General features: G+C 39.5%; 1 protein-coding gene across 1 annotated transcript; it reads right to left on the reverse strand.

The window, feature by feature from the left end:
• Nucleotides 1–448: 448 nt before the first annotated feature.
• Nucleotides 449–2,249, reverse strand: LOC148029638 (cytochrome b561 domain-containing protein At2g30890-like). Its single transcript, XM_087687106.1, has 4 exons — nucleotides 1,651–2,249; nucleotides 1,575–1,581; nucleotides 1,328–1,532; nucleotides 449–982 (listed from the first exon to the last, which is right to left on the reverse strand). The coding sequence occupies exons 1-4, from the start codon at nucleotides 1,924–1,926 to the stop codon at nucleotides 718–720; spliced, it is 753 nt and encodes a 250-aa protein (XP_087543232.1). The 5' UTR covers nucleotides 1,927–2,249; the 3' UTR covers nucleotides 449–717.
• Nucleotides 2,250–21,248: the final 18,999 nt, after the last annotated feature.

The raw sequence follows: 21,248 nt of genomic DNA on the forward strand, positions 1-21,248 counted from the left end.
ATAATGTGAAATACCAAAATACCGATTAAAATATTTTAAGGCCCTTGTAAAAAAAGTTATTTTAAAAATATTTTAACTACAAAATTGGCATGTCAATATATAGATTTGAATAGCAAAACTTGTTACTTTCAGAACTCACCTTTACTTTTTACTAGTTGAGAAAAATGTTTTCATGAGCACTACTTTGCAAGCAAGATTGTGAATTAATGCTAGGATGGTGATTGATTAGACAAGTAGATCAAGATTTGTATGATGATATGATAAGGTGACAATGATGATGGTACATAGGACAATAATCGTCCTTTTTAAATTAAAAAAGGAAATTAAACCTTTATGTTTGAAGGCATATAAGCCTCTAACCACAAGGTTGAGTCACAAAGAGACAATGAATTACTCTGTAACATTACCTTACATGAAGGGCTTTTGTTGAAGAGACTAGATGCCACAACGTTTGTAGAAACATATTTTGATACAATTCCCAAAATCTTTTAAAATTTGGGACCAACTAAAATGAATTGTGCATGATTATAAAATTAAACTTGATATAATCCGTAGGTGCTTGTAACTTCTTGTTGATTAATGAGTTTCTTTGGGCGTGCATTGAGTGGCACCTCTCACCAAGATTAGGACCTCACAACAACTGGAAAAAGCAATGGGCTTGTCTTGACATCTTTCCTCACCCATGCAGAAAGTATTCAACTCCAATTATGGTTTTCCCTACACGGGCAATTCAAGCTCCTTAAAAGCAAGCTCGGGCTTGCTCCTTTGAAGAAAAATGTAATCCAATCGATCTTGTACAAGGTAGATGGTAGCAAATAAAGCGACTTGAAGAGAAAATGCAATTCTCAAATGCTTAACACTTTCTTTGGTAATAATCTCCCATGCATTGAGACCCAAGAAGACATTCAAGAAACTCAAGATAATTGTGCCGCTACCTAGCAACCAATGGAGCACATACCAATACGGTCTTGAAGAAGCTCCCCTACACGCAAATGCACAATTATCAACATTAGTAGTAATATAGAGACACTCAAATGGCAACCAATTAATTATGAACAAGTATTAACAATTAATACATTACTTTAATACCAAAAGAGATGTGGGGGATTGATTGTTTCTCTAAATTAAGTTATAGGTCACATGAGCATGTATGATGACATCAATATTCTCATTCCTTAAAGGTTTTCTAATCAAACTATACCATTGATACCTTATTTAGCTGTCATTATTAGTATCATATGACATGATTCACAAAATGTCATTCACTAAGCAAAGTTTTAAAGTGGAAACTTAACAAATATAGAAAATATGGTAATCGTATACATACAATTTGGGTCTGGTAAATCCAATGAGTGGTTGGGCCCACACAATGACCCACAAGCTTAGGCCAAGGCGTTGGTGTGTTAGTAGAAATCTGTAGCCAAATTGTTTGAGCGAGAACACTGCACCACATGTCATACCAACCACTGCCACCATCTGGAACATTTGTAACATTATTCTCGAGTTGAACAAATACAAACAAAGAGAAAAATCTCATTAATCTTCGGTATAGTATATAATCGTTGATGTTATACCATACAACTACCGAGAGAATAAGTTAAACTATTGCATGACTTACAAAATATTTCAGAGAATAAGAGAGAATATCACCTGCACGATGAGATGCATGTAGTATAGAACTCTGACAGTGTTGGAGGATGTTCGGCCGTTGATTCGAGCCCGCTGCATGAACCTCGCGAGCAGCACGCCCAGCGGCAGGAGCAACCCCACGAACGAATACATGAGCCATCCATGGATGCTTATGTTATGCTTCAGCTTCTCAAATCTCTGCATTATATCAATGCGCCGGCCCGTCACTAATTCGTTACTACCTCTTATACGATCATGATCATCATTTCCATTTATAGTATGTATCCGTACGATCATTAATCTGCACGATTATATTCACGTGTAATCTAATAACACATGCAGACGTTGCGCCGTATGCTCATACGGACAAGTTCCACCACAATTGTACAAAGTTTGCCTTCCAATTATATAGCCTATACTTATGCAAGCAATGGCGACAACTGACCTCCAGCTTGTCTGCAGAGGCCTTCGCATGATGAGCGGTTGAATCATGTTTCGCAGCTGCCTCGTCAGCGTTGGTGAACGATACATATTGCTGAGCCATGCAAATTAGCAGCATTGCAGCAGTTGTCGCTCTGATGCGATTCAATGATGCGGCTGGGATACCTTTAGTACCCATGTTGATGCCTCACAATGACGAGCGATAATTAAGCCACACTCTGTCCAATTATATCTTTGGACGAGCTGTCGTATATTGAGCGGCGCTTAACCTCATTATATTCCTGTCAGACTCGCTTCCCAGCCGACTTTATCATAGCCGACAAAGTCGATTGCAGCTGTACGTGCTCGTGCGCATGGCTTGCAGGCTCTTAAGAAAACAAGTATACTCTATGTTCCAATTTTGGAGGATTTCAAAAAAACCAGTATACTCTATAATATTGTTCAGATTCATCAAATGTTTGCTCCTTTCAAGCCCTGCACGTTCAAGAAAATTATTATGAATCGTAGCTAATCCTACAAGGTATTCATAACGTCCCCATAGAAAATCATTATGAATCATATAAGCTAATCCTCCAAGGTATTCATAAAGTCCCCGTAAAAATATATGGTTTACAAACCACCCAAGAACAATGGGGATTCCTATCCTGATTCCTAGTAGCTTTTATCTCCCTCCTAGTACACCTTGAAAGACGACAGCATATACTTTTCCATGCTTTGATTATAATGACAGATACTACAAGTTTGTCCTCAAATTTGAGATTGAGACCTTGACTCTCATCTCAGCAAAACTCAAAAGTCCACCTACTAATAGGCCACCAATTAGGCCTCCTAGACTACACTCAAACCTTGCAATCCTTGGATCGAGAGCTAAAATGATTGCCTTGTGCATGCACAGAGAGACCCATTATGCAAGAAAAGTTATCCTAGTTGCCCTACCCACTCTTTAGCATAGTGTACTTGTACAAAGGTGGAGCCACATAGTAGGATAATGGATCCCCCCCCACGGTGCCCCCCTGCCCCACAAATAAAAACCAAAAACAAAAACAAAAGCAAAAGCAAAACAAAACAACATAAAAGACCAGAAAAGATAGGACCTAGCTTTGAAACACCCAAGAAAGCTTCACAAATTTTCTCCCTCATATTGTAACTTCTATAGCTCTTATACTATGGAGATGCTATAGAAAATGATAACTCTCAAGCCAATTTAAATAAACAATATAGAGGGACGCGAGCAATAACGACGCGAGAAAATGATAGTGACGGTTTGCGACGTGCATAACGACGCTAATAGCGAAGCGAGCAATAAAATTTGCGACACTAATAGCAACGGTAACAGGATTTATTTATTTTTTGTGTCATGGCAGCATAGTTTCTGCACTACTGTGTACAATGTGCTTGCAAACAAAAACAATGTATACTGAAATCATAAAACTGATACATGAAATAAATACATGATCGCATAAAAAGCGATTGGTACAATCATGACAGGATATCACTAATACATAGAAAATGTCTACATAGATCAGGTGACTCAAAAATAAAGATGTGTGAGCTCCAGGGATCCAAGGGCGAGCTACACATCCTCGTCCTCCAAAAGCTCGTCCCACCGCAAAGGAGCATCTAACGGACTTTGCAGAAAAAGAAACAACACATCAGTCCACCATACAATAATGCATTCAAATATCTCATGGTAACTACCGACAAGAAAGATGAGTCACTTACAGGGCCGCCGCGTCTATAGAATCGGTCGATCAATGCAGTGAGACCGTGTCTCTCTGCATATTGAGTCTCAAGGCCAGTCGGATCGCGATTTGTAATGGAGTGCTGCAAAGAAAACAAAATGCTAACTGTTAGAAACATGATTGTCGGTACAAAGAATATTTCAAAAAAATAAACAAGCAAAACAAAAGAAAAACTTACAAAGTCCTCTAAATATGTCCTGTGGCCGCCACTCCCAAGATGATGGACCACTCCGGCCTCGAGTCGTGCCCTCGTCGCCTCGCGCTACTGACTCCAACATCCTGGAGAATCTGTAGCCTCCTCTCTCAGTCGGCACCAGTCGTCTGCATCTAACCACTCGGGCTTTATAGCCCCACTCTTGATTGCCTTGCGTACCTTGCGTGCGTCGCATCGTCTATGTGACATGTATGCACGCATGCAATCCATCATCCAGCCCGTAAAGAATCTATCTACTGAGGCTGGCACCGGAAACTCCTCGTGCAAGGATGCTACTATGTAGTCCTTGCTCCCCTCCGGTATATTCTTCCAATGATCTAAGACGTTGTGCTGAAAACTTGTTAGCACAACTCTCTCATGCAAGCCATTACCCTCCTCCCCTCATCATTCATGATGATGGCTCCTGACCTACTATCGACTAGATATTCATAACCCCTTGGAGTCTGCCTAAGATAGGTCCTCTCCCATTTGCGTCAACGCTCCTGGGCATATCCAGGAGACCCCTGTCATCCGGTATACCGACGGGGGTAATATCTCTTGGAGTGGCACCCACAGGGGTGCCACCTCTCCTGACGACTGCACAAAAGCCGGAGTAACTGGAGTAGATGTCCCCACAGGTGTGACAAATCCTGGAGGTGACGCAGCTCCAGCTGAACGACGAGACGGAGACCCCACGTCCGTGTCTCCACAACATCCACCTGAGCCACGAGAGTGAGGAGTCACATCTATATCCCGTGTCGACTGCAGGCTCAATGCCTCTGTATCTCTGCAGCATTCCCCTGATCCCAATGCACTCCCTCCCTCTGGCCCAAGTCGTGAGCATCGAGATTGTCTACTCGAAGCTGAAGCATTTGATCGCGCTAAAGCAGATCTAGCAGAGAGCCCTGACGAAGACCGAGACAGTTCCTGGTCTACCATCTCTCTAAATCTAGCGATCTGATCTGGAGACATGCCTGCGAATATGTCCTGTAATTCCTCATCGCTCATCCTCGACTCATCCTGAAAATGTCACCTGCATAGATAAAAAATGATGTTAGAATAATCAATTTAAATCATACAAAGCACAGTAATATAAATCATTTTAAAAAAGCTCACTTAAAATTCATATCTTATGTACCCTTATAAGCAATTGGTCAACGAATTGAGTAAGTGGATGCTCCAAGTATGAAGTATCCTATGGTCCCATGTTAATCTCCTAACACAAATCCGCATACACTAGAAGGTTGATAAACATGTCATCACAAAAGAATGAGTCTGCCTCGTTCTCAAATAATTCTTGGACTCCTATATTTCCATCATTGTTAGCGGATGCTAGCTCCAAGCTTTCGATAGCCTCCACCCCTTGCAATATCGACCCCTTTATTTGCATATTATCTTCATCTATGCTCGAAACATCACTTTGATCATATACTCTCGCACTTCGGGGAGTTGAAGGTATAACGTACCACCATCGAGGTTGTCGGGGGTTTGGATAAAAGATTACCTATTCACAAACACGTACAAGAGAGTTCAAACCATTGTGACATAAACCATGCCGTAATACAATTAGCAAGCAAATGAGTCCATGCACTTGTTCACAATGGGACGGCAACACAAAGGTGTCACGCAAATCCGTCCATTTTTTTTCGGAATCTATTTTGAGAAATCCAAATGGACCTCGTCGAACTGTTCCTCCAGCTCCTCCAAGTACCACTTTGAACCACTGCACATCGAATAGTATCATGGAGAAGCTACGGTAATCCATCGTAACAATACTTTGCAAGTTCCTAAAATACTCCATCTCATCCACAACCGTGTTTGGATCCATTGCTCGTCGCCGGCTCTCTTGCTCGAACCTTGCCATGATACCACAGTCCATTGTGGAGTGCATTTTGTCAATATGCTCCACGCGAAAATGCCGTCCGTGCAATCACGCTGCACTATATATTTTGTACTGTACATTGAAACACTCAAATTAGATGTCACATATAAAATTTAGATATGACAGATTCTAAACCCCTCATCACCTTTGGACTACATCCCCTCGAGAATTCCCACTCCTCCATTGAGACCTCTCTCCCTTCGCGAGACGCTGCGGTCAAAGCTCCATGCAACCATCGTGTTGAATAAACCCCGACATCTCCTCCATGCCTTTGGGATATCGAATCGGTTGATGATGGGTACTACGTCGGAATTCAACTCGCGCTTCCTCTCGATCTTGCTTAGCTATCTGGTACTTGGCGAGCCACATCTCCATAGAGGCATGGTGCAATATACAAAAGCGATTCACATTCTCTTCCATTGAGGCATCCATTATTTTTTCTACCCCATTTCCAACCACTACATCTCCAGTCAGTCTATCATTGTTCTTCAGCGACCATAGCATTTCATTGTCTGGTTCCACCATTGGTAGCCATTGTGAAATATGCACTAGCGCCTCAGACACTAACCAACCTTCGGCCATGCTACCTTCTGGCCAAGCTCGTTGTCGCACAAAGCCTTTCAAGGTTTTCATGAAGCGCTCCAAGAATAACATCCATCGCGTATGGACAGGTCTAGTAATCTCCACTTCATCCACAATATACACAAGAAGGTGGATTTGTATGGTGAGCATGCTGGTGGGCAGGTATTTCTCAAAGAGACAGACCATCTCCACTACTCCCCGCCTCACAAATTCAATAGAGGACATCTTAATCTCCTTCTGTGAGATCCATTGTACCAAAATCGACAACTTGTAAATGGCCCCGCGTATTTCTAGAGTAAGACATCCTGCGATCACGATCGGTAGTACAAAGTGCCACAAATGAGAAAGCATTATGAATAATGGCTACATTCCAAATAGCAAAATGCCCACGCTAATTACAATCCATTCGTAGTACAAACCTGACATATCTTATTCCAGTCATGGGATTTTAGCCCTGATAATTGGTCGTCTTTAGAAAATGTAGACCTGAGAGAACGCATCATACCTGTCGGAGTGTGGATAGACTTGATTACTTGCTTCACAATCCGCTCTTCTTTAGTGGACAAAACCCAAGGAGCGCAAGGAAGCTGCACGTGACCATCAGCACTCGACTACGGCCAAAGCGCCTCCATCTTACCTACCTCCTTCAAATCCATTGGTGCCCCTATAGTGTCTCTCTTTCCTGTGATGTGGTCCCATAATAAGCTGTTCACATTCTTGAAAATATGCATGGGATCCAACAAGTGGTTAACCTGTAAGTGGGTCCAATATGGAAACTCATAGAAAACTGAGAACTGCTGCATTCCATTTGGATGTGATTCTGCGTGGACCATTTTCAGCTCGTACCAACTTGCGGTGTTCATATGTGTTGGAGGTTGTCCAAGGAAACCTTCCCTAAGTTCATGATCCTTCGGCAAGAAAGCAGCGTATCCTTGATATACCATCTTCTTCATGGTTCGTGACCTTCGGGAGTCTAACTGTGGCCCGCACAATGGACATGCATGATAACCTGAGGTAACCAGACCTGTTCCAATACCACGACCTAGTGAATACTTAATTGAACGAGATAAAATATAGATATTACCAGTGAGAACGGAGGCCTGCTCACCTGAGCACTCTCCCAATCCCAAAAATTCATGCATCGTCCACATGAGAATGGCTCGAATATTGGCTGACCACCGCCGACCATCGTGCCTACTCATATCTTGCACAGTGACCCCCTCCTCCCACAAAATCTCATCGACTAATGGACGAAGATACACGTCCATATTTTTTACTTTGTAGCGGCCTGGGACGAGCAAGCTAAGGATGAGATGTCCTTTCTTCGTAGAAAGCCATGGAGGGATATTGTAGTTGACAAGGACTATAGGCCACACACTGTAAGAAGTTGAGCGCAGACCGAATGGGTTCACACCATCCATTGCGAGACCGAGCCGAAGATTCATTGTCTCTCAGGCAAAGCATGGGAAGGTAGAGTCAATGTGGCTCCATGCGCATGAATCCGCTGATATTCGTTGAAGTCCATCCATGGATCTATTCTACGCATGACACGCTGTTAAGCTCGCCATGCCGGATGTATGAAACATGTGGTTTATGTGGGGGATAAGCGGAAAGTGTCTGAGAACTTTTTGAGGGATAGTTTGTCCTTGCAAGTCCTGTCGATACCTGAGAGCACCACACTTTGGACATGTCTCCATAGTCTTGTATTCTCCTTGAAATAGACAGCAATCGTTGATACATGCATGGATGTTATTGTAGTCCATGCCAAGCTTCCATAAAACATGTCGTGCATCATCACGAGACATGCATGGTATTTGCATGTGGCAATATATGATATTTCAATAACCTGAAAAAAATCATAAAACACCTTGAAAAAGCACAAATGTTTGTAATAATAGTGCTGAAAAAAAAAATCAATGAAGCGTATGTACAAGGTACCTGAACAACTCGGTCACACTCGTATTGCTCCACCCATATTTTGCTTGCACACTTAAGAGTGCAAGCAGTGTCTTCAGCCGAGATACTCGGCACCCATCATATAATGGTATGGATGCTTCCTCTCTAAGCGGATCAGAAGTCTCGATATCCATGGGAATCAATGCATCAATCATTGCCTTCATCTCAGGCTCTAAGATTGTAGGTAGGTCTGGAAGGTTGCATGTCTCCTCTGGCATTGACGGTATAGATTGGCCTTGCGAGTGGTGGATTGGCTCCTGCACTCCATCCATCGCACGCCCCTGTACTCTTCTAATTGGCCACAAAGGGTGCACTCCCCCTTGGGACGAGACATCACCTACCTGGATAGAAAATTTGCTAGCAAGACCCAATCTTATTGTATATGGTATTCAATTAGCTTGCGAGTACAATGCATGATTGATATTAACTTCAAATTACCATTTGCTGAAAATCTGCAATTGCCTAATCAATGATCTCAAATTAAAACTCACCAAATCTTCATACGTGTTCTATAGACAATCGGCGTTTTCGTCTAATTGCCAACTTGCATTGAGAGCAAGGACACGGAACATGCTGATTAAGATACACCTCGTGATCTTGAACAACAGGACCTTCTTCGTTTTCCATCTTGTCTAGTTACAACAAACAATTTAATGGCTTGTAATACAATTTGGAAAAACCCTTCACTCATTGTTTATTGAAGGTCACTTATGCTTCTCGAGATGTCTATTTGATGTGAGATCACTTGGGATGCTATATCAATGTCTTGGCATGCTATTAGACTAATTTGAGCACTCACTTACTCAATTTTATAGAGATTTTCACTTCTGTAATAAGTAGAGTTGAATGCTATTTTGTCAGAGAAACTTCATGCTTATTGCTTGTTGATGCTTATTGATTACTTTGCATATTGCTACACTAATGTCTATGGTTGATGCCATATACTTGGCCATGCTTCTAGAATGCACTTGGATTGAGATTGAAGCTTAGTCTCATTGAGTTTGACTGTCACTTCTCACATCAAGCATTAATTTAAGACACTTCATGCCTCTTATCATTGGATGATACATGAGCCATTTGTTAGATATATTATAGTGAGACAATAGGACTAATTGTGACATGTACATGCTCTCTTGATACTCATTGGATGCAGTATCCCTATCATAGGATGGTTTGATGTTTTGTCTTGGATCTAGTACTTATATCTATCATAGTGTTGTCAGTGGTATTTATATGCTTCTAGGTTAAGTATTGAGCCTTAGTGCCCTCTCTCATTTCCTTTTCTCTCTCCTCTCTCTCTCTCTCATTTTTTTCTCTCTCCTCTCCCTCTCTCATTTTGTTTTCTCTCTTCCTCTCCCTCTCTCATTTCATTTTCTTCCTTAAATGTTTTATTTGGAAAATATCTCCCTCTCTTCCTGCTAGCTTTCACTCAAGAGGTCCTTCCATTTAAATGCTCCTAACACTCTCCAATGAGTTGCATTTAGATGAGTTACATTGTGAGTTCAATTTGAATGCAACCCATAGGGTGTTTTATCTAGAGAACTAATTTCATGTCATAAGTAAAAAAAATTCACTAATTTCTTTCCTAATACAATTGATAAACATTAGACATAACTAATCCTCCATAGCAATCATTAGACATAACAAAAGACATAACTAATTTCTTTCCTAATGCAATTGGTAAACGTTGGACATAACTAATCCTCCATAGCAATCATCAATCAATGCAATTCGAATCTCTACTACAAATGATCAGAGAGTTTTTTAATAAAAAATTGAGTTGTTGATTTCTATCTACTCTAATATACTCAACCAATCAAATCATCATCTCAAATCAATTCAGCCTCACAATCCAAGCATGGCTCCCTCAATTGGTTACGCCACTACATTTTGCAATCCATCCATTCCTCAAGTACTCCAACAAAGAGAGAAAGCATAGAAAAGAAAGAGGGATATCCCAACCTCATCTCAACTCCACCTCTCACCCTCCAAATTGTAGAAGAAGAAGGGGAAGAAGAGAAGAATGCAAGATAGGAGAGAAGCTTCACTCTTCTAGTTCCTCACTTAATTCCTCTCACCCTCACCCTCACCCTCACCCTCGCCCTTGCCCTCAATGTGAAGCATAAGAAGATAGGATACAAGGAGAGAGAAGAGAGCTCTCAAGTTTGCACACACAAGAATGATCTATGCATGCATCCTATGTTAATTTGAACACTTCAAAAAAGTGAATAGAGAGTTTTGCCCACAATCTCTTCCATTTCCTCCCTCTCCCTCCCTCTCCCTCTCTTTCTCTCTCATTTACTCTCCCTTTCTCAATATATATACACAAATTATAAAAGCAAAAGGGAGAGGGAGAGAGAGAATGCACTCTCCCTCCCTCTCCCTCTCTTTCTCTCCCTCTCTCATTTCCTCCCCCTCCCTCTCCCTCCCTTTCTCTTTCTCTTTCTCTTTCTCTTTCTCTTTCTCTTTCTCTTTCTCTTTCTCTCCCTCTCTCTTTCTCTTTCTCTTTCTCTCCCTCCCTCTCCCTCTCCCTCTCTTTCTCTCTCATTTCCTCTCCTAAACAAGCAAAAGAGAAAGATAATTAAACCCTAAACAAGCAAAAGAAGGAGAGAATAGACTCACCGATGAGATATGGCGAGGGGTTGGCGGCTCCTCTTCGTGATGAAGGCTTCTCCTCTCCTTCGTGAACGGCGGCAGCGGCAAGCCTTCTTCCTCTCCCTCTCTCACGACGGTCGCTCTCTCTCTCGCTCTCGCTCTCAAAACAGTAGACGAAAAAACGCGAAATAAACCCGCGCTCGGTTTCGACCTGTTTTTTTTCCCTGTGAGGCGTTGCTATTTGCATCGCTATTTGCGTCGCATTTGCGACGGAAATAGCAACTCCGCGACCTACGTCGCTACCCGCCGTCGCTATAGGCTTAAATCCTTGTAGTGAAATTTTGTGACACCTTAGCTATGTTGCAAGGATGAGTATTCTATCAAATTCTATCAAGGCTTCCTAGACTATGCTTAAACCTTGGATCAAGGGCTAAAATGATTGCCGTATGCATGCATAGAGAGACCTCGTATTTAAGAAAAGTGCTCCCAATTCTCCACTCACAAGGAATTTTAGAAACTTATCTAGATAGTAAAAAGACCTATATCTAGTAACTGCACAATTTTTTCTACTTAGCAACCAAGGATTTTTTTATTGCAACTAGGTTTTTTAATTTTACTATATAAAATGAATCTATAGCTAGTAAACTAGGTGTTTGCATATAGTGAAACAAGTCAAATCTCTATATAGCGCCTAACTTAGCCATATTTACTATGTACAATCAAGCTATAACTAGTAAAACAAGTGTGCATAGTGAATCCAATTGAATTCCTATATTACATCTACATAATCATACTTATATAATCAAGTTAAGTAGTACCACATCACAATCAATGGGCTTAGCCATCAACCATCTAACACAATCTCAAATAAGACAATGGTGAATATAGACTTATAACAACATGTATATGTATGCATTCAAAATGTACATGCAGTCCCTTGAGATACACTTCATGCACATGTAGATTAATTTTCATTCCCACATAGATGGCATGAATGAACCAAACAAGTTTACATGTAGACAATAATAACACTCAAATATCCTTTTCTTGAATATAAATAACTCATTTTCATATTAAAACAAAATAAACAATGAGGATCTCATCCCATTCAACTCAATGATTATGGCATTTATACAAGTGCAAACAATTCTCAATAGTTAATTGGTTATAAACTAGGGGCATACCCATCCATTGACATACTAGAGTTGGCAACTTCGATCATAACATTTTTTGTTAACTAAAGTGTGATCTAATTAACCTTTTCTAGAGCACTTATATGCCATTAGAAGTTTAGGCTTTCAAGTTTTTACATGAGTCGTTAATTACTATTGGGTGAACATTCATTGAACCACATTACATGCACCATACACTATTCTTTACACTAGATCTTCTTTCTTGTAGCTCTAAATGTCTATCCCTACACATGTGCATGTAATACGTAAATGGCCTAACACTCATGATCAACACAAAGTATAAACAATCCTTTAAAACAAAATGAGAGCCTTTTTACATTGCATGATCAATATATAATTTCTCAAATAATTATGTAAATAGTAGGAGTAAATAAAAATACTTATGATGCATCATCAACACATCCTTTGGAAGAATGTAGTTCTCAAAATAAAAAGACAATACCAAGCAGATAATGATTATGGGATCACACCTCAACTTCACTTTGAGAAAAATGTAGCTTGCTAAAGTGTGTGTATGATGTTTGGAGCATATGGTATTCATGTCGCTTGGATTTAAGAGAGCTCATATTCACTTATGTTGTCTATTCATCTTACCCTAGGTTTTGTGCATTTCCATGGCTTTATGTACATTTTTCATGGTGGTGTAGGACTATCATTACAAATGGGAAAAAAAGGACCTATGGCTACTCTTGCATAAGAGAATATGCACCTAGACTATGTCATAGGAAGAAATCCAAAAATATATTTGTCATTGTTTATTACAAATGGGTAAAGTCACATTTAGATGAACATATTTACCCTTTAATGTAGTTTTTTTGAAGAGTTGTCTAGAAAAAGAAGGATCTAGTAAAGAAAAAAAGATGTGCTCCTAGCTAGAAGTAACATTTTCAATATTCAAGAAAGCAATCTCCACTACTAGCAAAAGAATCTCTACTTCCCCCCAACTATCCAAGTTCTAAGAAACCTCTCTTCCTAATTTCCCATGACTAACAAGCAATAGAAAACTTTTCTCATCACTTTAAGATCAACTTGCAATTTAGCATGCAACTTGATATGAGCATGATTTGAAATATTAGCTTGAAGCTTTTGTGACACTGCAATAGCCCATTCATCAAGAATGCTACATTACCCTATTATAAGTGATGCTAGATTTTGTGATGGTTTCATGTTGAATCTTGATTATGGTTTCATATTGGTGATGTACCTAGTCTTTTAAATTTAGTATAATCTTCTTTGTGGTGAAAATGCTTTCTATATCTAGTGAGCTATTTTATTGAATGTACTAGCATTCCAAGCCAATTTTTTATGTGAATGACATTATTGGGTTCTTAAGGTTTGTAAGCTATGGGAACTCCTTTGACCAACTTACCTATAAGTGAAAAGTTAGCTTATTCAAGACTATTTGGTGCCAATGTCTGCGTTTTTATACTTCAATTGTTACAATACATCCCACAAGTCTATGTAGATGAGGCATCAATAACAATGACTCATTCAAACACCATAGAAGCAACTTACTCCTTCAGTGGAATGAGAAAACTATATGCTCTTGCAAATCAAATTTCTTCTTATTTTGGTATCCCATTTTGAGAGTTTTCTTTTCTTGGTCATTCCTCAAGCATATTAAGAAAACGGTCTATACATGTCAAACACAAATGTGAGATATATTTATGTGGAAAGAATGTATTGCACTAGAACTAAAAGGTGTTGCTTGCCAATGCCTCCATAAGTTTCCATTTACACATCAACTTCTTGTTCATTAGCAGGAGCACCACCCATTTTGATACTATCACCATTGCAATCAAATATGAATAGGAAACATTAGGTTTGATGCAAAACTTTAGAATTTTTCCAAATGGGTTTTAGAGATGAGCATTTTCTAAATGGATAAGCCAAATGTTCATGGGTTAGCTACCCTCGTTATAAACCAACGAAAACACCCAAGTTTTATTTTTTTAATGTTATTGATAAATATTTGTTCCAAGGGAGTGCTTCGTTGGAAATTTTAGCACAAACAAAATAAACTTATAGCACAAACATAAGGTAGAGTGTGTGATGCACTGCACAAGAAAGGATTTGAAGTAAATAGTGGAATTTGTACCAACCTTCTTAATATTACATGAATATTTATAGCACTTTGCTACTTCTTGCCTTCAAAACCTCAAAACACCCACCATCTAGTACAAGATTTCAAAGGTGACATCATTGGGACTGGTTTCTTTGTGTAATACTAGCATGAGTTCATACAAACAAAGAATATCCAACACCAAAATGACACTAATTCTAACTCAAATACACCTACTTATGTATCCAAAAGCAGAATGTATTAGGTGTAAAAAACTTCCTAGTGAGGAAAAAAGGTGCCATGATGGTCTTAAGTATGTTCACATATCACTACTAAAGTATGGTAACAAAAACCCATGGTAATGATGATAATGCAAGGACTTTCAATAAGATGATGCATCATTAGAATGTAAACTTTGAGATATACCTAATTGTATTGTTCTTCCACATGAGTCTCTTCAAAGTTACATATTCACATGGATCTCAACCTTCTTGGTAACTTAAGTCTACTATCTAAATTTTAAAAGGAGCAACATGGAGAAAAGCATCATAGAAATCTAGATACACTTTGATGATGATCTATGAGTTATCCAATGGAAAGCATGTGTAGGCCTAGCTAATAAAACCAAGAAGACCTAAAAGTACATAGTAAACCTACACTTGCAAAGTCCCTATAAAAGCGTACCAGAAAATGGCTTTGTGAAATATGTAATAAAAACAATTTGGTCTATTATGAGTGATCGATCATTTTCTCTTCCTCCATGTACAAGTAATTTCAAGATCTTTGTAAAAATGCAAATTGAAAATGTGAGTGTTTCTTAGTAGATCTATTTAGAAATCTAGTGACAAGGGATGACATGAACCATCTTTATAAACTACAGAGGAAACTATTCCTAACTCTTCACCATAGATATTGTATGGCATACTTGTATTTAATTGCACACTAGACAATCATAGAAAGCCACTATTATTTATTTATTTTTTTGTATTGATCTAACCGTTTAATTTATTTTTGTGTTAGCAATTCCATTCACAATAACAAGAGAGAACATTGGTATCATAGCTTGTCATTTTAGGAAATATTTTGATAATTTCTCCTCACATAGAGTATTATAGGCACACATGCCAATGACTTGATAAAAAGTCTTCTCGTAGATATGCATGCCTTACGTGAGTTGTTATACAATAGATGGTTAATTGAAGAATAGCAATAAAATACTCACAATCGCAAACTAGGACATGTCAATGTAAATAGAGTCTTGGTCCAACACCTGTTAAAATAATAGTTTGTGGTATTTGTCTAACTCCCTTAATCTAGCAAGACGTTGATGGTCGTTAACTACTATAGTGTTAAGAAGCTCTCAATGATTTGTAATCTTCCTTTACTAGTTCTAAAAATGGTATAATAAGTATTTTGTATACTCTAGCTATCTATTGGAAAGCATACAAATTAGTTTAAAATTTTCTATTATTTGGGTTGATGCTCTAGAATGATCAAGCCAACAACTTTCAATGAAGATAATAGGGTCCACAAGTTAGCTTTAGTTCTTTGTATACTTTATCACATTAATGAAGCACATCCAACCAAGGCCAGTACACGAGTGTGGTTGAATAGTTGAATGTGAAAAAGGAATGTTCATTACACTAACATGGAGACAAATGATTGCGATAACTAGCTCTACAAAATTCCTATGATGGATAGATTCGGGTAGTGGAAATTGCCTACCAAGGAGCAAGCCCACGCCCAAGTGGGAAGTAGTCAATCACCTCTATTTAAAAAGGTATGTAGGTCTTGAATCTTTGTCTAATCCCCACAAAGGCCCAAGCTCTAAGCATTAAGACAAGCATGCTATTTTTTTAATCTTTTCCATACCTAGCGTGTAAAGGAAATGATGGACACTTTTGACGATGGGTGGGGGTTGTGTCCACATGCCCTCAAAATGATGGACAGTTTTGAGGCCATTGAAAACGGGGGGGGAAGGGGGCAACAGTACACCCAACCAAGATAGGTGGAGCACCACTTCATTACATTAGCCAAGAACATTCAACAAGATTGGAGAACCACAAGACATCCATTGATTAATTGCACTTTGACTTGTTAGGAGCTAAAAACACAATATTAGTGCGTTTGGGCATCTTCCAATTCCCATTTTTTGAATACTAAAAATGTGGCGCCCGGATAACATGCCCATAAGTTTCTCAAAACCATATGGTGTGACCTATCATTGGAAAGCACTTGAAAAATGGAATCTATTGAGCTATAGAGTGCTCAATTTAGAGTTATATTGTACAAGTTATGACAAATCCAAAGATTTGACCACGTGTCCCAAACTTATGGGAAATTTCCATAGTCCCCAATATGGTGTTTAAAGTCTTGTCGATACAAAGCAATCATTAAGTTTCCAAATGACTTGAGTTCTACTCATGATAAGTAGCACCCATAGCAAAAAATGTGTGTATAGTCTGGATTAAATTGTTGGCAAATAAAACAATGCAATACCATACACTTCAAGCTCTCATAACCATATAGTGACCCTCAGTCTTCCTCATTTGAAAGAAATAGAAATGGAAAAATTCATCACAAATTTCCCTCTAGCTTGTCTATAATTCAAGTCATGTTGTATGTAGTGTTCTTACTTCATATTTTCATGAGCTATAGTGGTTCTAGAGCCTATTGATTAGTGTACAATGTCTTATTCCCTTGTAAGTCACTTGTATGCTAGTGGCACTAGCAGCAACCCTATCACTGGGTTCTAAAATCATATTGTTGAAAGTAGACTCTTTCTAGCTTGGATTAGACAAAACATGCTGATGTGATGTAATTCAAACATCACAAGTATTCGAATTATGCTACATGCAATATATCATAGTGGCTGCTCGGTGTTGGAGATCAAGTATTATAAGCTAAATGGAGATAAGATTATTAGCAAGATAGCCATCTTTGCAATATATTATGGTTGCCTATGTCAAGATTGTGGGAGAGAAGGAAGGAGTCTCACTTGTAGCTTTCTTGCTTGCACAATGGGGAAATACACACAAAGGTGGAGGCTTAAAACAGTTTTCCTCTTCTTAGTTGTGTAAGCCAAAAAGAACTCTCATACAAAGAAATAGAAGAACCCTATATATGGGTCTCAAACCAAACTCAACTAACTAAGGTGGCATACTAATTGAGCCACAAACTAGAGTAGATAAGGATAGCTATCATCTAGCTATTATTCATGGGAGCTGTACCAACCGCATCTGCAATTGACAAGTCGGTGACATAAATGCACAACAATCACCCTGGCATATCACGAGTGGAGCTCGATATCTCAACACTCCCTCTCGAGCTCAATCCCAATTCCTGCACACCAAGTAGGTCTCTGAACTTGCGCAGCTTATCTGCGCCCATTGCCTTCGTAAATATGTCAGCTACCTGATCCTATGTGCTGACATAAACTAGATCAATAAGACCTAGTAAAACTCTCTCTCGCACATAGTGATAATGCACCTCAATGTGCTTTGTTCTAGAATGATAGATTGGGTTATTTGCCAAGTGTATACTACTCATGTTGTCACAATAAATGACAACTGGCCCATCTGTAGGCTGATGCATATGATAAAGTAGCTTATGCAACCAAGCTACCTCACATGCAGCCATTGCTGCATCCCTGTACTCAGCCTCTGTGCTCGACAAGGCAACTGTAGACTGTTTCTTGCTGCTCCAAGTGACTGCAGCACTCCCAAAAGAGAACACATATCCACTGGTAGATCGTCTATCAGAAATACTACCATCCCAATTAGCATCAGTGTATCCATGCAACTGTATCTGAACCCCAGTCTCATAAAGTAGTCCATACTGCAATGTGGACTTCACATACCTGAGTATGCATCTAGCTGCATCTAAATGCGGTTTCCTTGGAGCCTGCATAAACTGACTTACCAATCCAACAGCATAGCTCAAATCTGGCCTGGTAATAGTCATATAAATCAAACTTCCTACTATGCGTCTGTACATAGTAGGGTCTTCGAGAAGCTCACCTGCATATGCGCTCAACTTCACATTCTGCTCCAAAGGAACTGAAATAGGCTTACAGCCTGTCATTCCATATTTGGACAGCATGTCCAATCCATACTGCCTCTGCAAGAGCTGTATCCCACTTGGTGATCTAATCACCTCAATGCCCAAGAAATAACGCAGCTCTCCCAAATTCTTCATCTCAAACTTCTGCTTCAATAGCATTTTTACATGAAGGATATCTTCATCACTGTCACCTATCATAATCAAATCATCAACATAAATGATAAGTAGCATAATACATTTCTTTGTTTTTCTCACATAAAGTGAGAAATTTGCCTTCGAAATCTGAAAGCCAATAGTGACAAGATACTATCCTATCTTGTCAGACCATGCTCTAGGTGCTTGCTTCAAGCCATACAAGGCTTTCTTCAACCTGCAAACAAACTCAGGATGAACAGCATGCACATAACCTGGTAGCTGCTCCATATAGACCTCTTCTTGCAAATCACCATGCAAGAAGGCATTCTTTACATCCATCTGATGTAAAGACCATTCCTTTGATGCAGCCATAGCAATGACTGCTCTTACGGTTGCCATCCTTGCAACCGGACTGAATGTTTCTTCATAGTCAATGCCATATGTTTGTGCATACCCCTTGACTACTAATCTTGCCTTATATCTGTTCAAAGAACCATCTACATTGTGCTTCACCTTATAAACCCACTTACAGCCAATTGCATTCTTACCTTTAGGCAAAGGTACCAATTCCCACGTAGCATTTGCTTCCAAGGCATCCATTTCTTCATCCATGGCTTTCTCCCATTTTTCTTTTCCCATGGCTTGCTCAAAAGAAGTGGGTTTTGGTTCCTGTATCACTTTGACCATATATGCATAGTGAATGGCTGTAAATCCATCATATTTCAGCCTATCCACAGGATACCTAGCTCTGGTAAACCTGTGCAAAGTAGGTTCACTCCCAGGTGCTCTCAAAACATCCCTGATCTTCCTTACTCCAGGTGTAACAATAGAAGGAATACCCAACTCATCATCAATGCTCTGTTCCAAGCCACTGGATTCACCATCCACATAAGAGTGACATGCATTCACATCAAACATGGGCTGATCTACCTTCTCTTTTCCTTTTTGTGAAACCTGCATACCACTATCTGCATTGTTTTGAGGAGATTCCCCTGATCTCAATCTGCCTGTCCATGGCGAAGAATATGAACCACTGCTAGAGGATACTCCAGGTCCACTAATATTTTGTGACTGCTGCTGTGAATTCTGTGCAACATTACCATTTTGTGCATCTACATCATCAATCACATTTACTGGTTTATACCAGCTACTCATCTCATCAAAACAACATCTCTGCTCACTGTAAACTTACGAGTAGAAGGGTTATAGCATCTATACCCTTTCTGCTGCAGAGAGTAACCAATAAAGATGCACTTCTCAGCTTTTGGATCCAACTTGGATCTCAACTCATTTGGCACATGAACATAGGCAATGCAACCAAAAATCTTCAAATGAGAAATATCTGGTTTCCTACAAGTATACCTCTCCTCTGGAGTCATCCCATGTATTGCTGCAGTGGGAGTCCTGTTCATTATGTAGACTTCTGTAGCAACTGCTTCAGCCCAATAAAAATCTGGCAAGTCTTTTTCATTGAGCATGGCACGAGATACCTCTCCAATATGCATGTTTTTCCTTTCTGCAATTCCATTTTGTTGTGGGGTATGACTGCATGAATATTGCTGCTTTATGCCATGCTCCTGCAGGAACCTTGCAAACTCATTTGAGAGGTACTCTCCCCCTCCATCTGACCTTAGGCATTTTATTTGCAGGCCTGTTTCTTTTTCAACCATAGCTTTAAGAGTTTTGAAATGCCCAAACACTTCACTTTTCTTTTTCATAAAATACACCCAAACTTTTCTGCTATAGTCATCAATAAAAGTGACAAAATAATGAAGCCTCCAAGAGATGCAGCTTTAGTAGTCCACACATCAAAGTGGATTAATTCCAATGGCTTCTTAATCTCTTGAACATGTCTAGGAAATGGTTTCCTTGCCTGTTTTCCAAATTGACAGGCTTCACATACCTTATGCATTTCTGCAACCTTGAATTTAGGCAATCCTGCAACAATATTTTGGGCCTGCATTGATTTTAGTCGTTGTATATTAATATAACCAATGCATTTATGCCAGATATCAATATTTGCAACTACACCGGTCCCATGTGCAAACATTGCTGCACTCAATTCAGACATGTCTGCATCCAACGTAAACATTCTACCCTTCTTCTTTCGTTTTGCTATCAAGCAACCTTTATTTTTCATATCCTCAACAAAGCATCCATGAGGATTAAATCTGACCTGCAAGCCCTGCTCAACCATTTGACCAACAGAAACCAGATTCTTGGTGATATTCGGGACATGAAATACATCGGACAGGTATTTCTTTTTCCCATCCTGCATAGACAAATGAATTTTTCCAATCTACACAATAGGATGTGCAGTATCATCACCAGTCTCCACAAATCCTGGTTTTTCCATTTTCCTTACATCCTCCATCCATTCTGCATGACCTATCATGTGGTTTGATGCACCTGAGTCAACATACCATACATCATTGCTTTCTTCTGCACTTGTCACAGAATTGTTCATGTGCTACACCATGAACAAATGTTCATTTCTGTCATCACCCTGTCTACTAGAAGATGCATAATTCCCTTGTTGCAATTTTTCATTCATGATGTCATTCTGCTTTTTATAGCAGTCTTTAGCCATATGACCCATTTTACCACAGTAGTAGCATTCAACATTACTGTTTGCATTTTGGCCTCTTTTCCATCCACCACGACCTCTTTGGCTCCCCCTGCCTCTAGAGTTACCACGTCCTCCTCCGTAGGACTGGTTTTCTTGAGTTTGCTGCATATTCTGATTTCTACCACGGCCTCCAGATCGGCCTCCTCT

Source organism: Lygodium microphyllum, chromosome 10, assembly GCF_053477565.2.
Source record: "Lygodium microphyllum isolate KBCC chromosome 10, Lygodium_microphyllum_v1.1.10, whole genome shotgun sequence".
NCBI lineage: Eukaryota > Viridiplantae > Streptophyta > Polypodiopsida > Schizaeales > Lygodiaceae > Lygodium > Lygodium microphyllum.

Bases quoted from the DNA above. Each gene is read 5' to 3' on its own strand.
- LOC148029638 (XM_087687106.1), bottom strand. From the start codon at position 1,926: ATGATCGTACGGATACATACTATAAATGGAAATGATGATCATGATCGT. The intron at 983-1,327 runs GTATGTATACGA...ATTTGCGTGTAG, and splicing joins GGATTTACCAGACCCAAATT to GGGAGCTTCTTCAAGACCGT.